General features: G+C 35.2%; 2 protein-coding genes and 1 non-coding gene across 3 annotated transcripts; 1 reads left to right on the plus strand and 2 right to left on the minus strand.

The window, feature by feature from the left end:
* On the minus strand, positions 1–3,307 carry LOC130818113 (uncharacterized). The gene is made up of 2 exons (XM_057684154.1): positions 2,890–3,307; positions 1–635 (listed from the first exon to the last, which is right to left on the minus strand). Exons 1-2 carry the CDS (start codon positions 3,211–3,213, stop codon positions 162–164), a joined length of 798 nt encoding a protein of 265 aa, XP_057540137.1. The 5' UTR covers positions 3,214–3,307; the 3' UTR covers positions 1–161.
* Positions 3,308–8,551: 5,244 nt separating this feature from the next.
* Positions 8,552–8,622, plus strand: TRNAG-GCC (transfer RNA glycine (anticodon GCC)). The gene has a single exon. It is a non-coding gene; the product is annotated as a tRNA-Gly (tRNA).
* A 5,070-nt stretch (positions 8,623–13,692) lies between these two features.
* On the minus strand, positions 13,693–15,579 carry LOC130818660 (uncharacterized). The gene is made up of 6 exons (XM_057684819.1): positions 15,542–15,579; positions 15,142–15,160; positions 14,705–15,027; positions 14,210–14,629; positions 14,076–14,143; positions 13,693–13,982 (listed from the first exon to the last, which is right to left on the minus strand). The coding sequence occupies exons 1-6, from the start codon at positions 15,577–15,579 to the stop codon at positions 13,693–13,695; spliced, it is 1,158 nt and encodes a 385-aa protein (XP_057540802.1).
* Between the last annotated feature and the right edge of the window lie 2,755 nt (positions 15,580–18,334).

Below are 18,334 nucleotides of genomic sequence, written 5' to 3' on the forward strand. Positions count from 1 at the left end.
TAGTGATCAAAAACTCAAATGTAATTTTCTCATTTTTTTCACTACACTTAGCCAATTGTATTCACTTATTACAAGTACAATTGTACAAATAAATACTAAAATAATACACCTTATATATTAGTTCCATTCTTCTACACACACCAAAATTCTGAAGATTACAACTAGAAAATAAAAGGAAGAAAAACCTTAGCATCCTTAGGGAAGTCATCAAACTTGGACAAGTACCATTTCTTAGTAGCATAACTTCTACCAATCAAATACAATGTGGTTCCGGCCGTGAATGCGAGGGTGTATAATGTTTGAGCTATGCAAGAAACACCTACAAAACCCAATACTTCAAAGAGATAATGTGGGCAAACCACGAAATCGAAGAAACCTCCCTTGGGTATCTTGTACTCTTTTTCACCCTCTTTCCGAAGGGTAGATAGGATGTAATGGTGATAGAAGTTGCCCGCAATCCCCAGCAAAAATAATGAGATTCCGACATATTTGAGGTCAACTGGTGGCTCTGGAAGTTGAGCTGATAGGTGTTGTGCATATATCATGGTTGCTGTGGAGAGGAAGTAACTAAGAGTAATAGGGATTGCGGAATCAATGGCGACTCCACTGTCACCAAATTTGTGAACAAACAAAACCTATGAACACACAATACAAGTACGTTAGATCAGGGGAGATGAAAAGAGAGAATGAATGGTAAAATCAATCTAATCTAGAGTATTAATGGCGTATACAAACATAATGTTGATCGTATGCAGACATGGAAAACAAAAGTTGTGCAGTTGCATCGCTCTTGCAGGTGAAGCACTTTTCTTTTTTATTTCGGAGGTAGTCTAAAAAATCCTACAGGCAAGGAGGGAAAGGGAATCAATCCTTTCTGTAAGGGGATGAAAATTGAACCCCTGTTTCAAGGATGAAAGGGAATACCCTCAACCAATAGGCTAACCTATGTTTCTCCGTACATTGCTTTCGAAGGTTTCTTGGCAAGTATTTCACAAAAAATTGTGCTTAAGCCAAGATAATGATCATCAACATCCTATCAAAACTAACACTATTTAAACACACAGATTTGAAGTTAAGTCCTAGTATTGATAATTAACTGTAATTCTCTTATTTCCATATTGACTAGCTAAAGGCTACATTCTAAATTTCTAACCCAACAAAAAGCCACTAAATTTTCTCAAGTGACTTTACAAAAAGAATACAGTAGTTTCTCGAACTCATATCCAATAGGCAGTTCAATATTATCTTTCCCGAAGATAACAATTTGTATTCAGTATTTAACACCTTAGCAAACGATAAAATGGCGCGCCATTTTTCAGTCATAGTTTATCGCAATCATGAGCATGCAACGGCACAACTTTTCTTTAAAATGTAAAATTTATATGAACATTTATGGCTTATGAGAACTATCAGGCATGTTACTAAAATTATAACAAAAAGTTTATCTGGCAGGAGTTCACACACAAGAAAAAGTACTTAACACAGGAGTAGAAAGTTTTTTTCATACAAAAACATAGAGATAACATATAAGTAGTTCAATAAATGTAATTTAAACTAGGTGAGTAGTTTCATCTTTCATGTATTGCGACTTGCGAGTGGTACACCTCAAGGAAACTATTCCATCCTTTTTGTATTTCCTTTGAATTACCAGCTCACACTGCAAACAAACTACAAGCTGGTGTTTGTTCAAACTTCAAAGTTGCAATTTGTGAATTAAGATTATTGATCTATAGAAAAACAATCAACAAGGAGCAACCCACCCTTTTTGTCAAAACATATGATTCAATAAAAAATGAATGATGAACAAAAAAACACATTATCACTCGGAAGTGCTAGAAGCTAGGCAGTGTATTGGTGTGTATTTAGGTCATCGTGTCATATTTCAGGTTTTTTGGTTTGGACCATTTTTAGGTTTTGTGCATACCTTGGTAAACATCTTTAAGCAACTTCATTTTGACCCATTTGCCCACCTCTAGCTGTGTATTATTATGATTTATGAATAGATATTAGAGATAGTAGTTAATCCACACTCCACCATAATAATATAACTCAAAACAGAGTTCTCACACCAAATTAATACCCTGTAATAGCCTACAACTGGGTTTTGTGAATAATGTTGTAAACAAGGAAACAATATATAAGATGAGCAAATGTGGCAGACTTCGAGTGCTGCTAACTACAAAGAGACTTTTATTTCATCAAAATGCTTAATAGCCTAGAACTATTACATATTTGAGTATTTATACTAATTTCTCTAACTATTGATATTAAAATACACATAATACCCTTATATCCAATATATCAAAAATACCCTTATACCCGAAATAAATATCACACTACCGACCCCTTGAAGGTTCCACCTTGAGATGTGCTGAATGAAAAAGACTGGTATGAAAGAAATAAATAAACAACTTATAAAAGATATTGAGTTCCTTTCTGGCCAATCTTTTGCTAACATTGATGAAAACCGTTCATATGGATGAATACTTATATGTAAACCTTTGCTCATTTCAAACAATCTTTTTAGGGATCTCCCAGTGCCATTAAGCAGCTCTTATCTAGGTCAACATTACCCTTTAAGAATAATTGGCTATTTTTGTCTAAGGAACCACTCAACCAATATAAGATGATAATACATGTTACATACTCTATCACAACCCCTTTATCAAGCCCCCTCACACAAGAGGAAGCAGCACACTGATCATTCCTCAAGCTCAATTGATGATTGAGGCCCCAATATACAGTCAACCAATTTTCAATTAACCCAACATGCAAAAATTGTAATTTAGAATAAAAATAAACCAAGCAATTGCATAGGGGAACAAACAAGGATCAAATTAACAAATAAATAAGAATAAGAATCAGAATCAGAAAAGATTAGGAAAATACCTCAAGGACCCTTTTGAGGAAATGGATAGTAAGAGCCAGACGAAGCAAAAGAAAGCGAAGGCCATGATCAGGGAAGATGAAAAAGGAAGCAGCACCAAAGACAAAGGAAGGAGCATAGAGAATTGACATTCCAATTTTACTGGAAAATTTAGGGTTAGGTTTTTTGGGATCGGAATTGGTAAACTTAGAATACTGCATATGTTTACCCCTCAATTCCGAGAAACCAGCATTAGCAAGTGATCCAAAGCTTATGAATGACATACAATTCACAAAAATTGATGGTGGTGGCGGAAACAACAATCTCTGCAACACTTCCATCATCATCCTTCGCCTCTACGTAGAATCCTAGAACTCCCTTCCTAATCTTTATGCTTTCTAGATAGGGGAGTTAAAGGTGTTTGTGGGGAGTTAGGAGTTGGGAGTAGTGGTATTTCATGGGCTTATCAAATCGATTTCGAAACAAAATAAAATAAAATAAAATAAAATTGAATTTTGTGTTCATATCAGATTCATCATATATCGAATAATTGTGAATTATAATTTTAAAACTTAAACCTTTTACGATTTATAGCTTTAACTTTTTTTATGAAACACAACACCAAAGTGGTAATTCGGAAAAAAACATTAAAACTATATTTATTCTTGTTTTCATCTTGATCATCTTGTTTTTTTCAAGGAGAATGATATATACAGACCTTAAGACTGTATATAAGAAGAAAATATATCACTTTTATTAGCAACTCGAAGCTACTAGCAAGAGTTATCTAGGGTTACTAGGAGTAGTAGCCTAGTAGGTAGTTTGCTAATCTATGGTTTTGTTTTTAATAAATATAGGACAAAGGTTTTTTTTTTTTTTTTTTCTAAATTCCCCAAAAAATATTGTACATTATCGTCAAAATAGTTTTTGTTCATTATGGGATTAGCAATAATTAACATCCATTTAACATAATTATAACAAATTTTACAAGTAATTAGAAACAATTGGTCTTCTTAGAAACTGTCTTTCATCCCCAATCCATTAAAGCTTAATGCCTATGTACCGTATCCTAATGCCTACTCAGATTATTCTTAACGTCTACTTACGTTATCCGTAATGCCTACTTATCGTTTCTTAATGCTTACTTACAATATCCTTAAGGCCTACTTATAGTTACCTTATTAGTTATTAGGCCATGTCTGTTAAAGTTTAATGTCTACTTACTATATCTTTAATGCCTACTTATATCATCCTTAATGTCTATATACATCATCCTTAATGTCTATTTACAGTATTCTTAATGCCTATTTACAGTATCCTTAATGCCTATTTGCAGTATTCTTAATGCCTATTTACAATATCCTTATGCCTACTTACATCATTTTTAATATCTACTTACTATATCCTTAATGTTTACTTACAATATCTTAAATGCCTACTTAAGATATCATAAAATCCCAACGAGTAAGCATGTAATACTTACTTTATTTTTAAAAAAAATATACAAATTGACCCAATTAAAAATGATCTCTCACAAGAATTTCTAAATTAGTAAAGAATACACTTTATCTATTGGTGGACGTGATATTATTCTTGTTTAGAGTTTTGGTTTCCTACATATCATTAGAAGTCAATAGGTACCGATAGGGATGGTCATGGGGCGGGTCTGGAGCGGGTCTGGTCAGACCCGGACCCGGACCCTATTTTTTTTTGGATCCAGACCCCGATCCGGACCCTAAGGGTCTAAAATTTTCAGATCCGGACCCGGACCCTACGGGTCTGACAGGGTCTAGGGTCCTTAATGGGTCTTATACAAAGCATCTTTAATTTGTCAAAATTGAACCTTTTTCGAGTTTTTTTGTATTTTTGTAAGCAACTTATTATCTTATTACAAATACTTGTTCGAGTCCATGAAATTCAAATACAAAATAAATACTAAAACGTAAAAACACTTGTCTAAATACATGATTAAAAATCAAATATGAAAGACTAAATGAGAAACATAGTGTATATTTCATAACATTAAAAATTACAATAAATTTTGATCAATCTTCTTCAACTTCATCAAGATCCTAAAGGAAATATCAAACAAGTATAAGTTAGTTTTTCAATAAAGAAAAAGTAAATAAAAACAAATCCATTAAAGTTAAAGCGTACTAGTTGAATCGCATCTATTTGTTGTTCTTCATCAACATCCGAATCATCAATTACTGTGGAGCAAGCATAAGCATCTTTCGAAGAACCTTAGAAAAAGATTTTAAAAACAAAAACAAAATAAGATAACCAACCAAAAACAAAACCAATACTAAATCAGTTAAGTTAGACTTTTACCTTTTATGTCTTCCATCATCCAATTTTGTAAACACATTAGTGCTTCCACAGTTTGTGAATGAAGTCTTGAACGATGAGGGCTAATAAATCTTCCTCCGGTACTAAAAGCACTTTCTGAAGCAACGAAAGAAACATGAATGGCAAGAATATCTTTCGCAATCTTTTGCAAAGTCGGATACTTCGTATTTACTTTCCACCAATAAAGGATATCCAAATCCTCATCATCCGATAATGGTTCTTCTTCTAAATAAAAATCCAATTCACACCTATTCACCTTTCTAACCTTAGTTCTCTTAGATTGAGCAAATTCATCTTGTGCACTGTCTATAGAACTTGGTGCAGGTCGTTTCCTACTTTGCCCAACATCATTCACATTTTTCACAATATCACTTTTCCTTTGATATTCCACAACCAAATTATCAAGACACCTACGAACTCTTGCTAATTGCATATCAACCTCATTAACATCAAAAAACTTCCTAAAATAAAACTCCACACAATCCATTTTATTTCTCGGGTCTAAGATAGTAGCAATAGCCAAAAGTTCACACATATTTTCCCAATACTTGTCAAATTTTTCAAGCATATTTTCTGTCATCAATCTAATAATTTCAACATCACTTTGTAACCACCTACCCATAGCAAGCTTAATCTCACAAACCCTTCGGAAAAAAAGATTGATAGTGATAAACTTTCTTCCAGAAAAAACATTAGTTGTATTGTAAAAAATTTCTAACTTATCACAAACAAGCTCAGCTAATTCCCAATCCTTATCACTAGGAACAACAAAATTCATCTTTTTATTCACTCGCCTTAACCTTGAAAACACATCTTTAAACGGCAAAACACTTTTAAGCATCAAGTAGGTTGAATTCCATCTTGTTTTACAATCAAGACTAGGTTTTTTAATGTTAACTAAGTTCAAAAAACGACAAGCCTCCTCAAATTTTTCAATTCTTTTAGGAGTTGACATCCAAAAAGACACACAATCACGAACTTTTTCAATCGCAGAACTAATAACCCCTAATCCATCTTGAACTATTAGGTTCAATATGTGAGCACTACAACGTAAATGCAAAAGATCACCCTCAAGCATCAAAGACCTTTTCTCAAACTTATTCATTAAAATCTTCATCATTGCATCATTAGTAGTGGCATTATCAACAACAACAACAGATATTTTATTTTCTAAACAATATTGAGACAAACAATCCATCATTACCTTTGCATCATTAACTTTCTTTGCGTGTTTCAAGAGATGAGAAGTTCCACTACTACCACCAGTTACTAGACTAACACCACAATGCTTACAAACAGCTCTAGTCACACCATTTACTTCCTCTCTTACAAAATAATTCCATGCCTCAGAGGTTGTTTTCCTTCCCTTATCTTTTGTGCAAGAACTTGGAATACCATCAACATTATCATTAATGAACCCTTCTTCATCCACATTCAATGTATTTTTTGACTCCATACCAAAATCATTTTGTGGTTGTGCCACTGATTTGGACATACATTGTGATTGATTTTCATCCATTATCTATACGAATACGACTATAAATCTAAATTTAAACACCTATTCAATCAATATATTTCATATCAAAACCATAACAATAAATCTAAATTCGTTTTCAAATCATAACAATAGATTTAAGAGGGGCTGAGGGCATACAGTCATACAGTGATACAGATGATACAGTGATACAGACACACAGCATACAGATGATACAGTGAGGGGCTGAGGACATACATTCCAAAATAGAAAGCTAAAACTTACATATAAATCAAAAAAATTAACAATCATAAGTATTCAAAAACTTACAGTATAACGAAATCCCTAATAATGAAAGAGAAGTCAGTTTCAAAAGACCCAAATTTTCAGATATTACAATTTACAAGTCAGTTTCTTGAGATCCCACAACATATATATTACAAGTCAGATGATTCTAGAACAAAAAATGGAGAAAATTAATACACAATACAAAGAAAAATTAAAGAAAAATTAAACAAAATCAAAGAAATGGAATACCTGGAGTTTTCGAGGCGACGGCTATGGCGATGGCGATGGTGATGTCGCAGAGGTGGAGCCGCGGAGGACTAGAGCCAGAGAAACTAGAAAGATGTCGAGAAGTCGAGAAGGCGGAGGATTATGGATTTAGAGGAGAAGTCGAAAAGGCACAGCCGCACAGGATTAGAGGAGAACTGGACAGGAGAAGTCGAGATTGGAGAAGAGAAAAAAATTGGGTTTTCGAGGATTTTTGATATTTGAGAATGAGAATGGCCCACTGCTCCCAGTTCCACGCCCATCCAGTGAAAAATATAAAATTTAAAATTTAAAAGTTTAGGGTCCGGGTCCGGGTCCGGGACTTCATCTTAGGACCCGGACCCGGACCCGTAAAAAAATTTGGATCCAGACCCGGACCCGGATCCGACGGGTCTCAAAAATTAAGACCCAGACCCTTATAAAAGGGGCGGGTCCTACAGGGTTCTGGACCCATGACCATCCCTAGGTACCGATCTACCGTAGTGTAATAACAATGCCAACTACTTGTTTTCATTATTGAAATTTGGAAGTTAAGAATTTTAAATTTCTTTATTTGTAATATTGACAAATTATATTATTCATCTTCTTATTTAGAATAAATTGTCCGTAATAATCTCATTTATTGTCTATCGGCTGTAAATAATTTCTACTATTAATTATTTATAAATAATCCAACCTTTGTATAGTATTTGCTGACAACACCCCTTTTTACATTTTAATCGGCTATTATAAGTACATACTAGTTGTTACACTCACTTCTTCTTCCCTCTTATTCTTCTTCGTTAGTCTTATCCTACTCCTCTTTGTTGTTAAGTATTTGTATTAGCCGGTTAAAATGTAAAAATGGGTGCTGTCAACAAATAATACAAATATTGGATAATTTAGAAATAATCAATAGTATAGATTATTCATAACAGATTGACAATAGGTGGGATTATTTTAGACAACTTTTCCTCTCATTTATTATTTAAGTTGCTCAATTAATGCTATTATACATGTACGTCATTTATAAAGTCGAATTGATTTTTATTGAATTAAATATGAATTTAATATAGCAAGTATTTCTCTTGTTATAGATATTTTGTAATTGTTGTTGAGGATTTCGAATTTGTGATAGTCAATTATAGTTGTTTAGTGGTCTTCAATCCTATAAATCGATGGTCTCCGATCCTCCATAATATAATCTCTCTCAAGTCTCAATACACATTTGAAAAATCTCTTCTCTTCCCTCAAAGGCCTCAATTTGTTTCGGTGTTAAATCTTTCAACACGTTTTTATAAAAAAAATTACCATAAACCAAAATTATCAAAGCACCAGTGGTCTAGTGGTAGAATAGTACCCTGCCACGGTACAGACCCGGGTTCGATTCCCGGCTGGTGCAAATTTTTTTTGATATAAATGGACACATGACTTCGGCTGTTGAGATTTTTTTTTTGATAGAGCTCTTGAATTTAAGGTAACAACAAATAATTTTCGAATTACATATCATTACTATATATCAAAATTTGTTCAATTTTTAAAAATTGTAGCTTTGCTATACAATTTTTTACATTGTTTCAATTAAAAATACTACTTTAATGGAATCTTTTCCAATAATATTGCAAAAATGAAAACTATTTCCCACTTTGTATGAAATGAAAAAGTATTTCTCACAATACCGTCCACGTGAAAATTTTTTTAAAAAAATATTCCAGACAAAACCGCCAAATGAGATGGCGGTTTGCATTAACCAGTAAACCGCCACATGAAGTAGCGGTTTGGTTAGGGCAAATCGCCACCTCATTTGGCGGTTTTGTCCTGGTAAACTGCCATCTCATGTGGCGGTTTGCTCTGTGCTCGTCCAGCGTTTTAATTTTTTCTTTCAATTCCCATATAGTTAGCACAACCTGCATTGAACCAGTTCAATACCATCTATTTCATAATAATCAACTACGAACCAGCTTGATTTGTAAACATTAATTATGAAAATAATGCGAAGATACATTACAATCATGGAAAGTTATACAAGAAGTTCAAATCATATAATTTGATACAAGGTTTGTTAAACTATAATCCCCGGACCCTTTTGTTGTGCGTACCGGTGGATGATGATGGTGTATACTCGTCAACCTCTGCAATGATATTAAGAGCAGGAGCTCGTCGTTGACTAGTATAACAACCCGACTTACCGTTGACTGAGTAAACAGGGTCATCATGAGGTTCATTTCCCCAAAAACTGAAATCACACTTTTAAAACTTGAGTAAAGGGATCATCAGCCCTTTAACGTAACTAACTCAGCTATAACTCAAAACAAACATCTAACTAGAGCAAAGGATAATCATACAATTCTCTACAAGTCCGATATAACCAACACAACCAAGTCAAATTTACATTTATCCAAAATCTTAATACAAAACTACAAATTCCTAAGTGCTCAGCTCAATATACTTCCTTGGAACCTCTAATCACCTTCGCTAATCCATTAATCCCGACTGGTTCCGATCTGTAGACAAATTAAAAGTTGGAAACAACAGAAGGTTATATTAAACTGAATGAGAAATAACAATCCAAAATAACAAAACACAGTAATTCAAATCATAGGTTTAAAAGCAACATCAATTTCCTAGATCTATGTGCGCATAGGGAGTCTAGTTGAGAGGAACATCCATAGCTCTAAGGCTATGTCACTCTCGGGTGAAGCTAGTCAATATCTGAATGAAAATTCGCTTCAAAAACAGGGAGTAGGGAACAATGTTCCTCAACTCCGTCAATGACCAGCTTGCAAGCCCGATCCATTGACATATCACAATATCAGCATAAGCATTCACAACAATATTTGTCTCAACAATTTCCAATTCAAAAGAGCTTTAGTAAAAAGTTTATTTTCAAGAATGTAGTCTGGCCAGACCCTTTAAGGGACTACTACTACTCACCAAAAAGAACGCTTCAAGAAGCTAAATCTAGTACTCCGCGATCGCTAGAAGGGCTCCTCGATAATGTCTCCTTCTGAAGCATAACAAATATAGCATCACAACAAAGGATACGATACTACAACTAGATTCATATAGCTCATTGCATCTCATCCTAGGAATGCATCTTAGTTCCATCTTCTATTCTAATATTTCTCATTTCAGAGATTGTGCAAGTCCTAACTCCAACCCTCAATATCATCAAAATAAATAACCTTGCTTTAGTCTTGCTTATATTCTTGTAATGATTATACGTCTCCACAATTCCCTTTGTATTCCAATTCAAAAACTTCCATGTTCATTTAAACTCAAAACCAAGAAACTAAACAAGATTAACAAACTATCCAAAAGAAAGATTCAGCTAGTCTATCCATTCAACTAATAATTTCCACATGAACCCTAGATACCTTCAATAACAACCAATCAATCAACATTTAACCATTACCATAATTTGAAAAGGTTAATATTACATCCAAGAACACTGAACTATCCATAACTAAATCATTCGAATAATCTACTACTAAAATCATAGCCTACACTTAAATTCTCATTATCACATAACTCACTAATAACACATTTTCCATGAATTTCCAATTTAATGACTCATCTACTAACTCATACACATTCCAAGATTCAACAACATTTAGGGTTTAACACATAAATGAAAGATTATACAAGGAAAATTATATGAATAAGAGCATAATTATTAAGGAAAAACAAGGAAAGAAATCAAGAAGGACTACCTTTTGTTTGCAACAGGAAGAAACGAAAAAATTCAGGTTCAAAGCTTTATTTTTGGCTTGGACTTGATGTTTAATCAACAGGACCAAAACTCACTGATTCCTTCCCCAAATCGGCAGAATTCAAGGTCAAGGAAGGGAACTTTTCAGATGATTCTACACTCATTTGTGGTTCGAATTCAGAGGGAAATGAGCAAGAAAGATCAATTAGCCATAATTTACAAAACAATCAAGAATGTAGAAGTATAGATAATCTACCTTGAAAATCACGAAATGAAGAAGAAGGACTCACTGATTTTGCTCGCAGGTCCTTCGAAGATCAGAGGGAAGAAGAACGGTCATGCCCCTGCAGCCATTGATGTTTTCTTCATAGGAATTTAGAGAAATACAGGTTTGAAGATTCAAAGAGGAATGTCGTGAAGGGAAGGTGCTCTTGGCTGGGTTTTTTCTGGGCTGTCGATGTGAGAGAGGGAGAAAGGGTTTGGGTCTTTTAATCAAAATAAAAGAAAAGAAAAAGAAGGAAGAAATTAAATTGAAAATGTTTCATGTCATGTGTATTTAAGATCATTCTCGCACTGATAATTCTCTTAAACTTACTCGTCTTAAAATATTAATTTCTTAAATGTTACAACTAGCACGCTGATATATAATGATCCTCAGCGGAAGCGATGTATGTGGAGGAGGAGTGGTCATGGAAGCTGGAGGAACGAATGGCGACATAGCACCGGATGTCGATGGGCTGACCTCGAGTAGATGAACGCTCGCGACCTCTTGTAGACCGAGTACTTGATCCTCTGGAAGAGCTACCTCGGTGGGCCGAACTCCGTGGAGAAGGAGTATGGAATGTGTCATCTACCTTGCCAATGATGGGTGGAGTCAGAATGAGGCACTCATACCCCGCCTGACTCAATGCATCAATCAATGAGGCGTTAATGGAGCCAAGGGTCTGAGAACATAGCCGATACCCCACATCAACTGGCGATGTAGCGACCCTGTGAATCGTGTCATTGCATTGTATGAGCACCGATCGGATGCGCTCAGCCTATATGTTATCATTATATTGTTAAAAAAATCACATAAAAGTATTACTATATGTTATGAGTGCTAAAAGAAGATGTACCAGTAACGTAGATGTCAGATGGTAATGTGATCCTGGCTGCGCAAATGTGGTGTTCGTTAGGCGTAATATGGAGATACGCCTATACCAATTCATGTACGTACCAGAGCTATGACCGGTGTAGTTATCTCCTCGAACCAATCGAGATGCTCGGTCATTCCACGCATCTACCTGCGATCTATGTCATATGCCGTAGTTCTTGTCCCCAGTCCTCCGATCAATCGCATGTAGTTGAGGTTGGGTGTCACAGGCATGCGAAATAACCTGCTCCAAACCAAATTGACGCATGACACGATCCGGGAGATGTAGCTCGACGATGTCAAAGCAAATAAATGGATAATGCAATCTCCAAATGTGTGGCAGAGCGTCCATCTTAGCCGCTGTGTAAGGCTGCCATGTCATCTGTAATAGAAATCAATATACTCAGTAATACATACAATTTATTCATAACTAATACAAATAGTAAATGTTAATAACCTGCTCGTCCCGTTGTCGATCAAGTGCATCTCTGTAGTAGACGAGAGTATTTGGGGAGCGGGACCTCGAAAGATATACACGAAGCTAGCTGCAAACAAATTAACATTGTTTAATATTTTCATGTATCATAAAATAGTGAAATTTTGAATTTGAATAGTGAATTGAGTGTTGCAACCTTACTGCTAAAGGATCCATCCCACAACGATGTTGTGAACCTAACACCGGTTCAAAATCCTCCGCATCATCTTCCTGATCATGTTGCCCAGCGGGTCAAATTGTCCAAATTATAGGCCTCCCTATATGAATATGCTCCCACGACCATATCTGTAACAACATCAAGCAACCTCTAATATCCTTGGCACCCTTACGAGATGCTTGACATAAATTACGATACAGATACGCTAGGGTAGCACTTCCCCAACTATACTCATCTACCCGCTCCAAGTCTCCTAATAGAGGGAGATAGATCAATTGCACCGAGTCACCGCTCTTGTCTGGAAACAAGATGTATCCAAACAGGTACAAAATGTACGCTCACGCATGTCTATCAACCGTAATATCATCCGTGTCATCCTCTAGCGCGCTAAAATGCTCTCTGAACCAAGTCACCTTCAACCACGATCTAGTGATGATCTTCGACTGTGTGGGGTCTTGAGGGTTTTCTGGCCAAACCCCTAGTAGCTCATGAACTAATGCTGGCCAATTTCCCTCTCTATGACCTATCACTGCTTGTCCTTCAATGGGCAGTCCCATTATAACTGCCACATCTTGCAACGTGATCGTTGCCTCGCCAACCGTAAGGTGGAAGGTGTAAGTCTCCGGCCTCCACCTCTCCACTAATGCAGTGATAAGAGCTCGATCGAGCTCTAAACCCCCGCCCAACAACCTGTGAATGTAACTAAAACCAGTTAATTCCACTACCTCTAATACTCTGTCATCCACCTCCCAATGTAACGTACTCGCCTGGTAGTGCTGCCGAGTAACCAACTGGGTAGTGGAGCCCTCCCAGGCAGCTAAGCTCCTGTGTGTCGCCTGAAGCGTAAGCACTGATGGATCAACTGGGCCTGACATCGCCATTATCGTTGTTGCATACATAAATGTTATAAAATTCACAAAAATACTATCAGACTCAACATGATTACAAAATATTAAAAAAAACATACTTTGTTTACCTTTGAGGACATGTTTTCTTATTATGACCACTAAATCCACAAATGCTACATGTGTTACGAGGATGCGTCGATGGTGCATCCATTTCGTTCCGTATACGAGTTGATCGCGGATGACCCTTTCCACGCTTAGTTGAGGGATTTGGAACAACTGTAGGACCATTCCAAGGATCATAGGTGAACATGTCTGGAATAGGCATAAAGGCCTTCTTATATGTGGATACGTATTTTGTATTGTGAAACGAAGGGTCCACAAAAGCATCATACGAAATGTTACCAGCTCGACATACTGCAAGAACATGTGAGCACGAAAACTTGAACATGGTTGGTTTCTGACAGGAGCATGATGTTGCTGTGAGGTCAACCATGTAGCATTTTCCACCTTTTCCTACTATCATGTTGCCACAACCAGTGGTGACCTCAAATAGCCCACGTATTGTGTCATATATCCTAACATCATGAAAGCGTGCCTTTTCAGCATTCTTATCAATCGTATCAGTTGGTTTCTTGGCATACACATGTCCATTCTCTAATCTGTTTCTCCCTAAATCCCTTCTCGTGGTAAAGTATTCGTTAACCCGGAAGAATGTCATCCTAACCAATGAAGTGATTGAGAGATACCTGACCCCCTTCATTACGCCATTGAATGCTTCAGATATGTTTGTAGTTTTCACTCCATATCGATGCCCTCCATCATGAATCAAAGTCCATTGGCACTCAGGAATAGAACTATCCACTAAGTACTTATACGCGTCGTCATTAAACTCTTTAAAGCGATTCATGAAGAAATTAAATTTCCAAATCTTTGTCTGTTCAGAAGCTTTTCCAAATAAGTTTTTAACTGCTATGTTTTTGAACTTCTTATGCACGTTCGAAGCTAGATGACGTTTACAAAATCGACGGAATGCAAATGGCTCTTCCCAACCTTTTCCAACTCTATTCATTGCATGCAAAATTCCCTTGTAACGATCAGATATAACACATAAGCCGTCCCTCTTAGTGACATAATGCCTTATACAATCCAAGAACCAACTCCATGTGTCATTACTCTCTCCCTCCACAACGGCAAAGGCAAGTGGGAACAACTGAGAATTTGCATCTATCACCATAGCAATCATAAGTGTGCCTCTGTATTTTCCGTAAAAATGTGTACCATCTATAGAAATAAGGGGACGACAGTGGGGAAAACCCTTAATGGATGGTCTGAAAGCCCAAAAAATTCTCTGAAACATCACTCTAGTAGGATCCATTATCGGTTGGACTTCCCATTGCACCACAGTTCCTGGATTAGATTGCATAAATGCCTGTAGGTACCTTGGAAGCTCCTCAAAGGACTTATCCCAATCCCGAAATACTTTTGTTATAGCCTTATTTTTGGCCAACCAAGCTCTCTTATATGTTATAACAAATCCGTATTTATTTTTTACAAAATTAACGATTGACTTCACCTTGAACACTGGATCAACTCTGATCATATCCACGATAATATTAGCAACAAATTCATATAACTAAGGAGGGGATGGTCGTCACTGTAATGTGCTTTGCAATCTTGATTATGACCCTTATATCACACAATCTTAAATGATCCTATGGCGGTCATAATAGCTCGCATCCTCCATTCACAACCTATATTCTCCGCATTAGTGCATTGGATAACGTACTTTGAAGGCTCCGACTCAATTACACGGAAGTTTCTATTATTAGAAATCGGCAAATCGCCCATGCTTTAACATTCTTCTTAAGGTGGTCAAAGTAGCTAAACTCTTGCCCTATCCTAAAGTCTTCATTTTCATTCATGGAGTTATCATCGTTCCAGGTCATCCATGCATCAATCGATCTTTGATCAACCTCATCAATTCTAAACTAGTCTTGAGATGAAGCACCATCTCTAATCGCTGCATCTAGAGCTTATCTTTTGTCATCATCCTCCTCTGAATCAGAATCAAGATGCTCATCCTCCTGATCTAAAGAGTCAACCTCGTTCGCATTACGCCTACCCAAGTGACTCGTGGAACAGGTGTTCATTACACCACCACCAATGCCACGTGAATGAGTTGGAGAGGTAAACTCATCCAAGTGCTCATTAACGTAATTTGGGTTACTTAACATTTTTGTGAATGTATCATGACGTACACTAGGACCTGATTTTGGAAGTTCCATGCTAGTCATGACTTTCCTCGCATTATCCAAATTTGCAACCAATTCAACATAAAACCTCCATTGTCGTTCCAGGGGCTTGTGATGACACATAAGCAAGAGCATTTATACTTTCATCATTCTTAATCGGAACTAACACATTTTTCCCAGTCACCGGATATTTCATCTCGATTTTTAACATAAAAGAGTTGCGATCACAACTAATTACATCACAGACTTTGCTATGAAACACCTCAAAATTAGTATTCTAACGATGGATAAACATCACTGTATTTAATCCTCTATTATACACAACATCGGATCCAATATAACTTACTTCCCCACCCCAATACACTATAACGGGATAATGATCCATATTCTGCAAACACAAGCATGTTTTTCATGTGATTTCACATACACTTTATTGTTGATCGTGAGTAAGGGAAGTGTAAATGTGAATACGAGAATGTGTAATGTTAAGGTATTAGAACACTTATTAGAATGTTCAATTCAAATATAAAGCTAAAAATACCATGAATATATACTAAAACCATTAAACTAACCCTACAAAGTAGTAAACTTTCATTGAAGAATTTTATCAAACACTTTATATGCATACAAACCAAATCATAAAATTCAACTATAACTGTGTAAAATATAAACTTAAATAATGAAATCAAGAGAATGTAACAAACAATCAATGTATTTATAACTTCAAATGACAATAATAATGAACAAAAAAACAATTTGCAAATTGAAAATAATTAGGGTTATATTCATACCTTAAATGAGGATGAAAATAAACAAGTAAAGAAAGAGAAGATGGGAATGAAGTTGATTAGTTTAGTTGAATGAGAGGAATTGTAAATATGAAGTAAATGAGAGTGAAGAATTTTTTTTTAAAGCAGCTGCGGCAGAAGAGCGAAGGAGTGCAAATTCTTAAACAAAACCGCTAATTGATGTAGTGGTTATATTAAAAAAGAAGAAAAAAAAATTTTCTCACACCTATCCTATGTGGACGATATTGTGGGAAATACTTTTCCATTTCATGCAAAGTGGGAAATAATTTTTCCTTTGGCAATATTATGGGAAAAGGTTCACTTTAATGAGTATTACTAAAAGTAAGATTTTTATTTTTTATAATATATTTATATTATATTATATGTTCAATTTAACAATACAATTTTTAATGCAATTACCCAATCGCCCCCTATAACTTTTGAACCTAAAATTAACTTCACAACACAACCTCTATCATTGAGTAAAATCTCTTATAACTTAATTATCACTTATTTTTGTCAATTTAATTACACTATTAATAATTATTTATAGTAATGTATTGTAATCCAAAAAAATAAAATAAAATAAAGACAATTTATATCCCATTTGTTTGGGCTATCATCAACCTTTTGGTTGATGGTAAGCCCTTAATATCACCGTTTTAAACTTTTTCAATATGATTAGAATAAATATTTGCTCTCTCTGTACAAGAGAGTTGTTCTACCCATTCATTGGGTTGATTCTACCCATATATTGGGTTTCGATGTCTCTCAATTTGGGGTTATGAATTTTGGTCTCTAATTGATTTGTTGGTAGAGATTAATGCGAGAATGCAGCAGACACAAAAATTACAATTACCATCAACTACATCAAATTCAATGTTATCTCAAGACTACAACAGATTGAAAGACCCCCTTGTAGAAGATTATATCAAACAACGAAAAATTCAAACGTCAACTCTTTTAGGATTAAATAATGCATTGACAAGCATTTAAAAGTAAATGAGACTATTTTTTATAAAAGATTCTCAAATTTTCAAAAAAATGGTTAGAGTGGAAAAATGAAAGCTATCCAATTAATGTTTTGACGTGAAAGTTAGATAAGACTCAAATTTACGATTTTTTATAAAAAAGTGATACTTGCACTTTAAATGAGAATTCCTGATTCTTGAATGTAGTATTTCTTATATGAAAAATTGTTGTATAAGATGATTTCACTGAAGTATATATTTCATACATAAGTTAAATAGTTATCTCATACATATTATTAGCGTTCAAAGCTTATTTTTTAAAGTCAAATCATCGAAAGACAACCTTTAAGAAATGCTATTATTATATAGCCGGTCTCTTGAGAGATCGTCTCTGTGAGCGATGTATATCAAGCCCAACCTATTAAAAATTATTGCCTACTTACTGAATGCTTAATGCCTACTTACATTATCCGTAACACTTACTTACCGTATCCTTAATGTTTACTTTCAATATCTTAAATGTTTATTTACATCATTTTTAATATCTACTTACAATACTCTTAAAAAATATATAATTAACCGGTCCAATTAGAGATGGTCTCTCAAAAAAAACCGTTTCTCACAAGAATTTATAATTATTATATCTAGTTCAATAATGTCAGTTTACAGTGAGACGATGTTATACAAGACGAATTGTTTTTTATAACGAAAAAACAGACATGAAGGTAATAAAGCGGTGCAAACGCGTTTGTGTC

Source organism: Amaranthus tricolor, chromosome 7 (assembly GCF_026212465.1).
Source record: "Amaranthus tricolor cultivar Red isolate AtriRed21 chromosome 7, ASM2621246v1, whole genome shotgun sequence".
NCBI classification, from domain to species: Eukaryota; Viridiplantae; Streptophyta; class Magnoliopsida; order Caryophyllales; family Amaranthaceae; genus Amaranthus; species Amaranthus tricolor.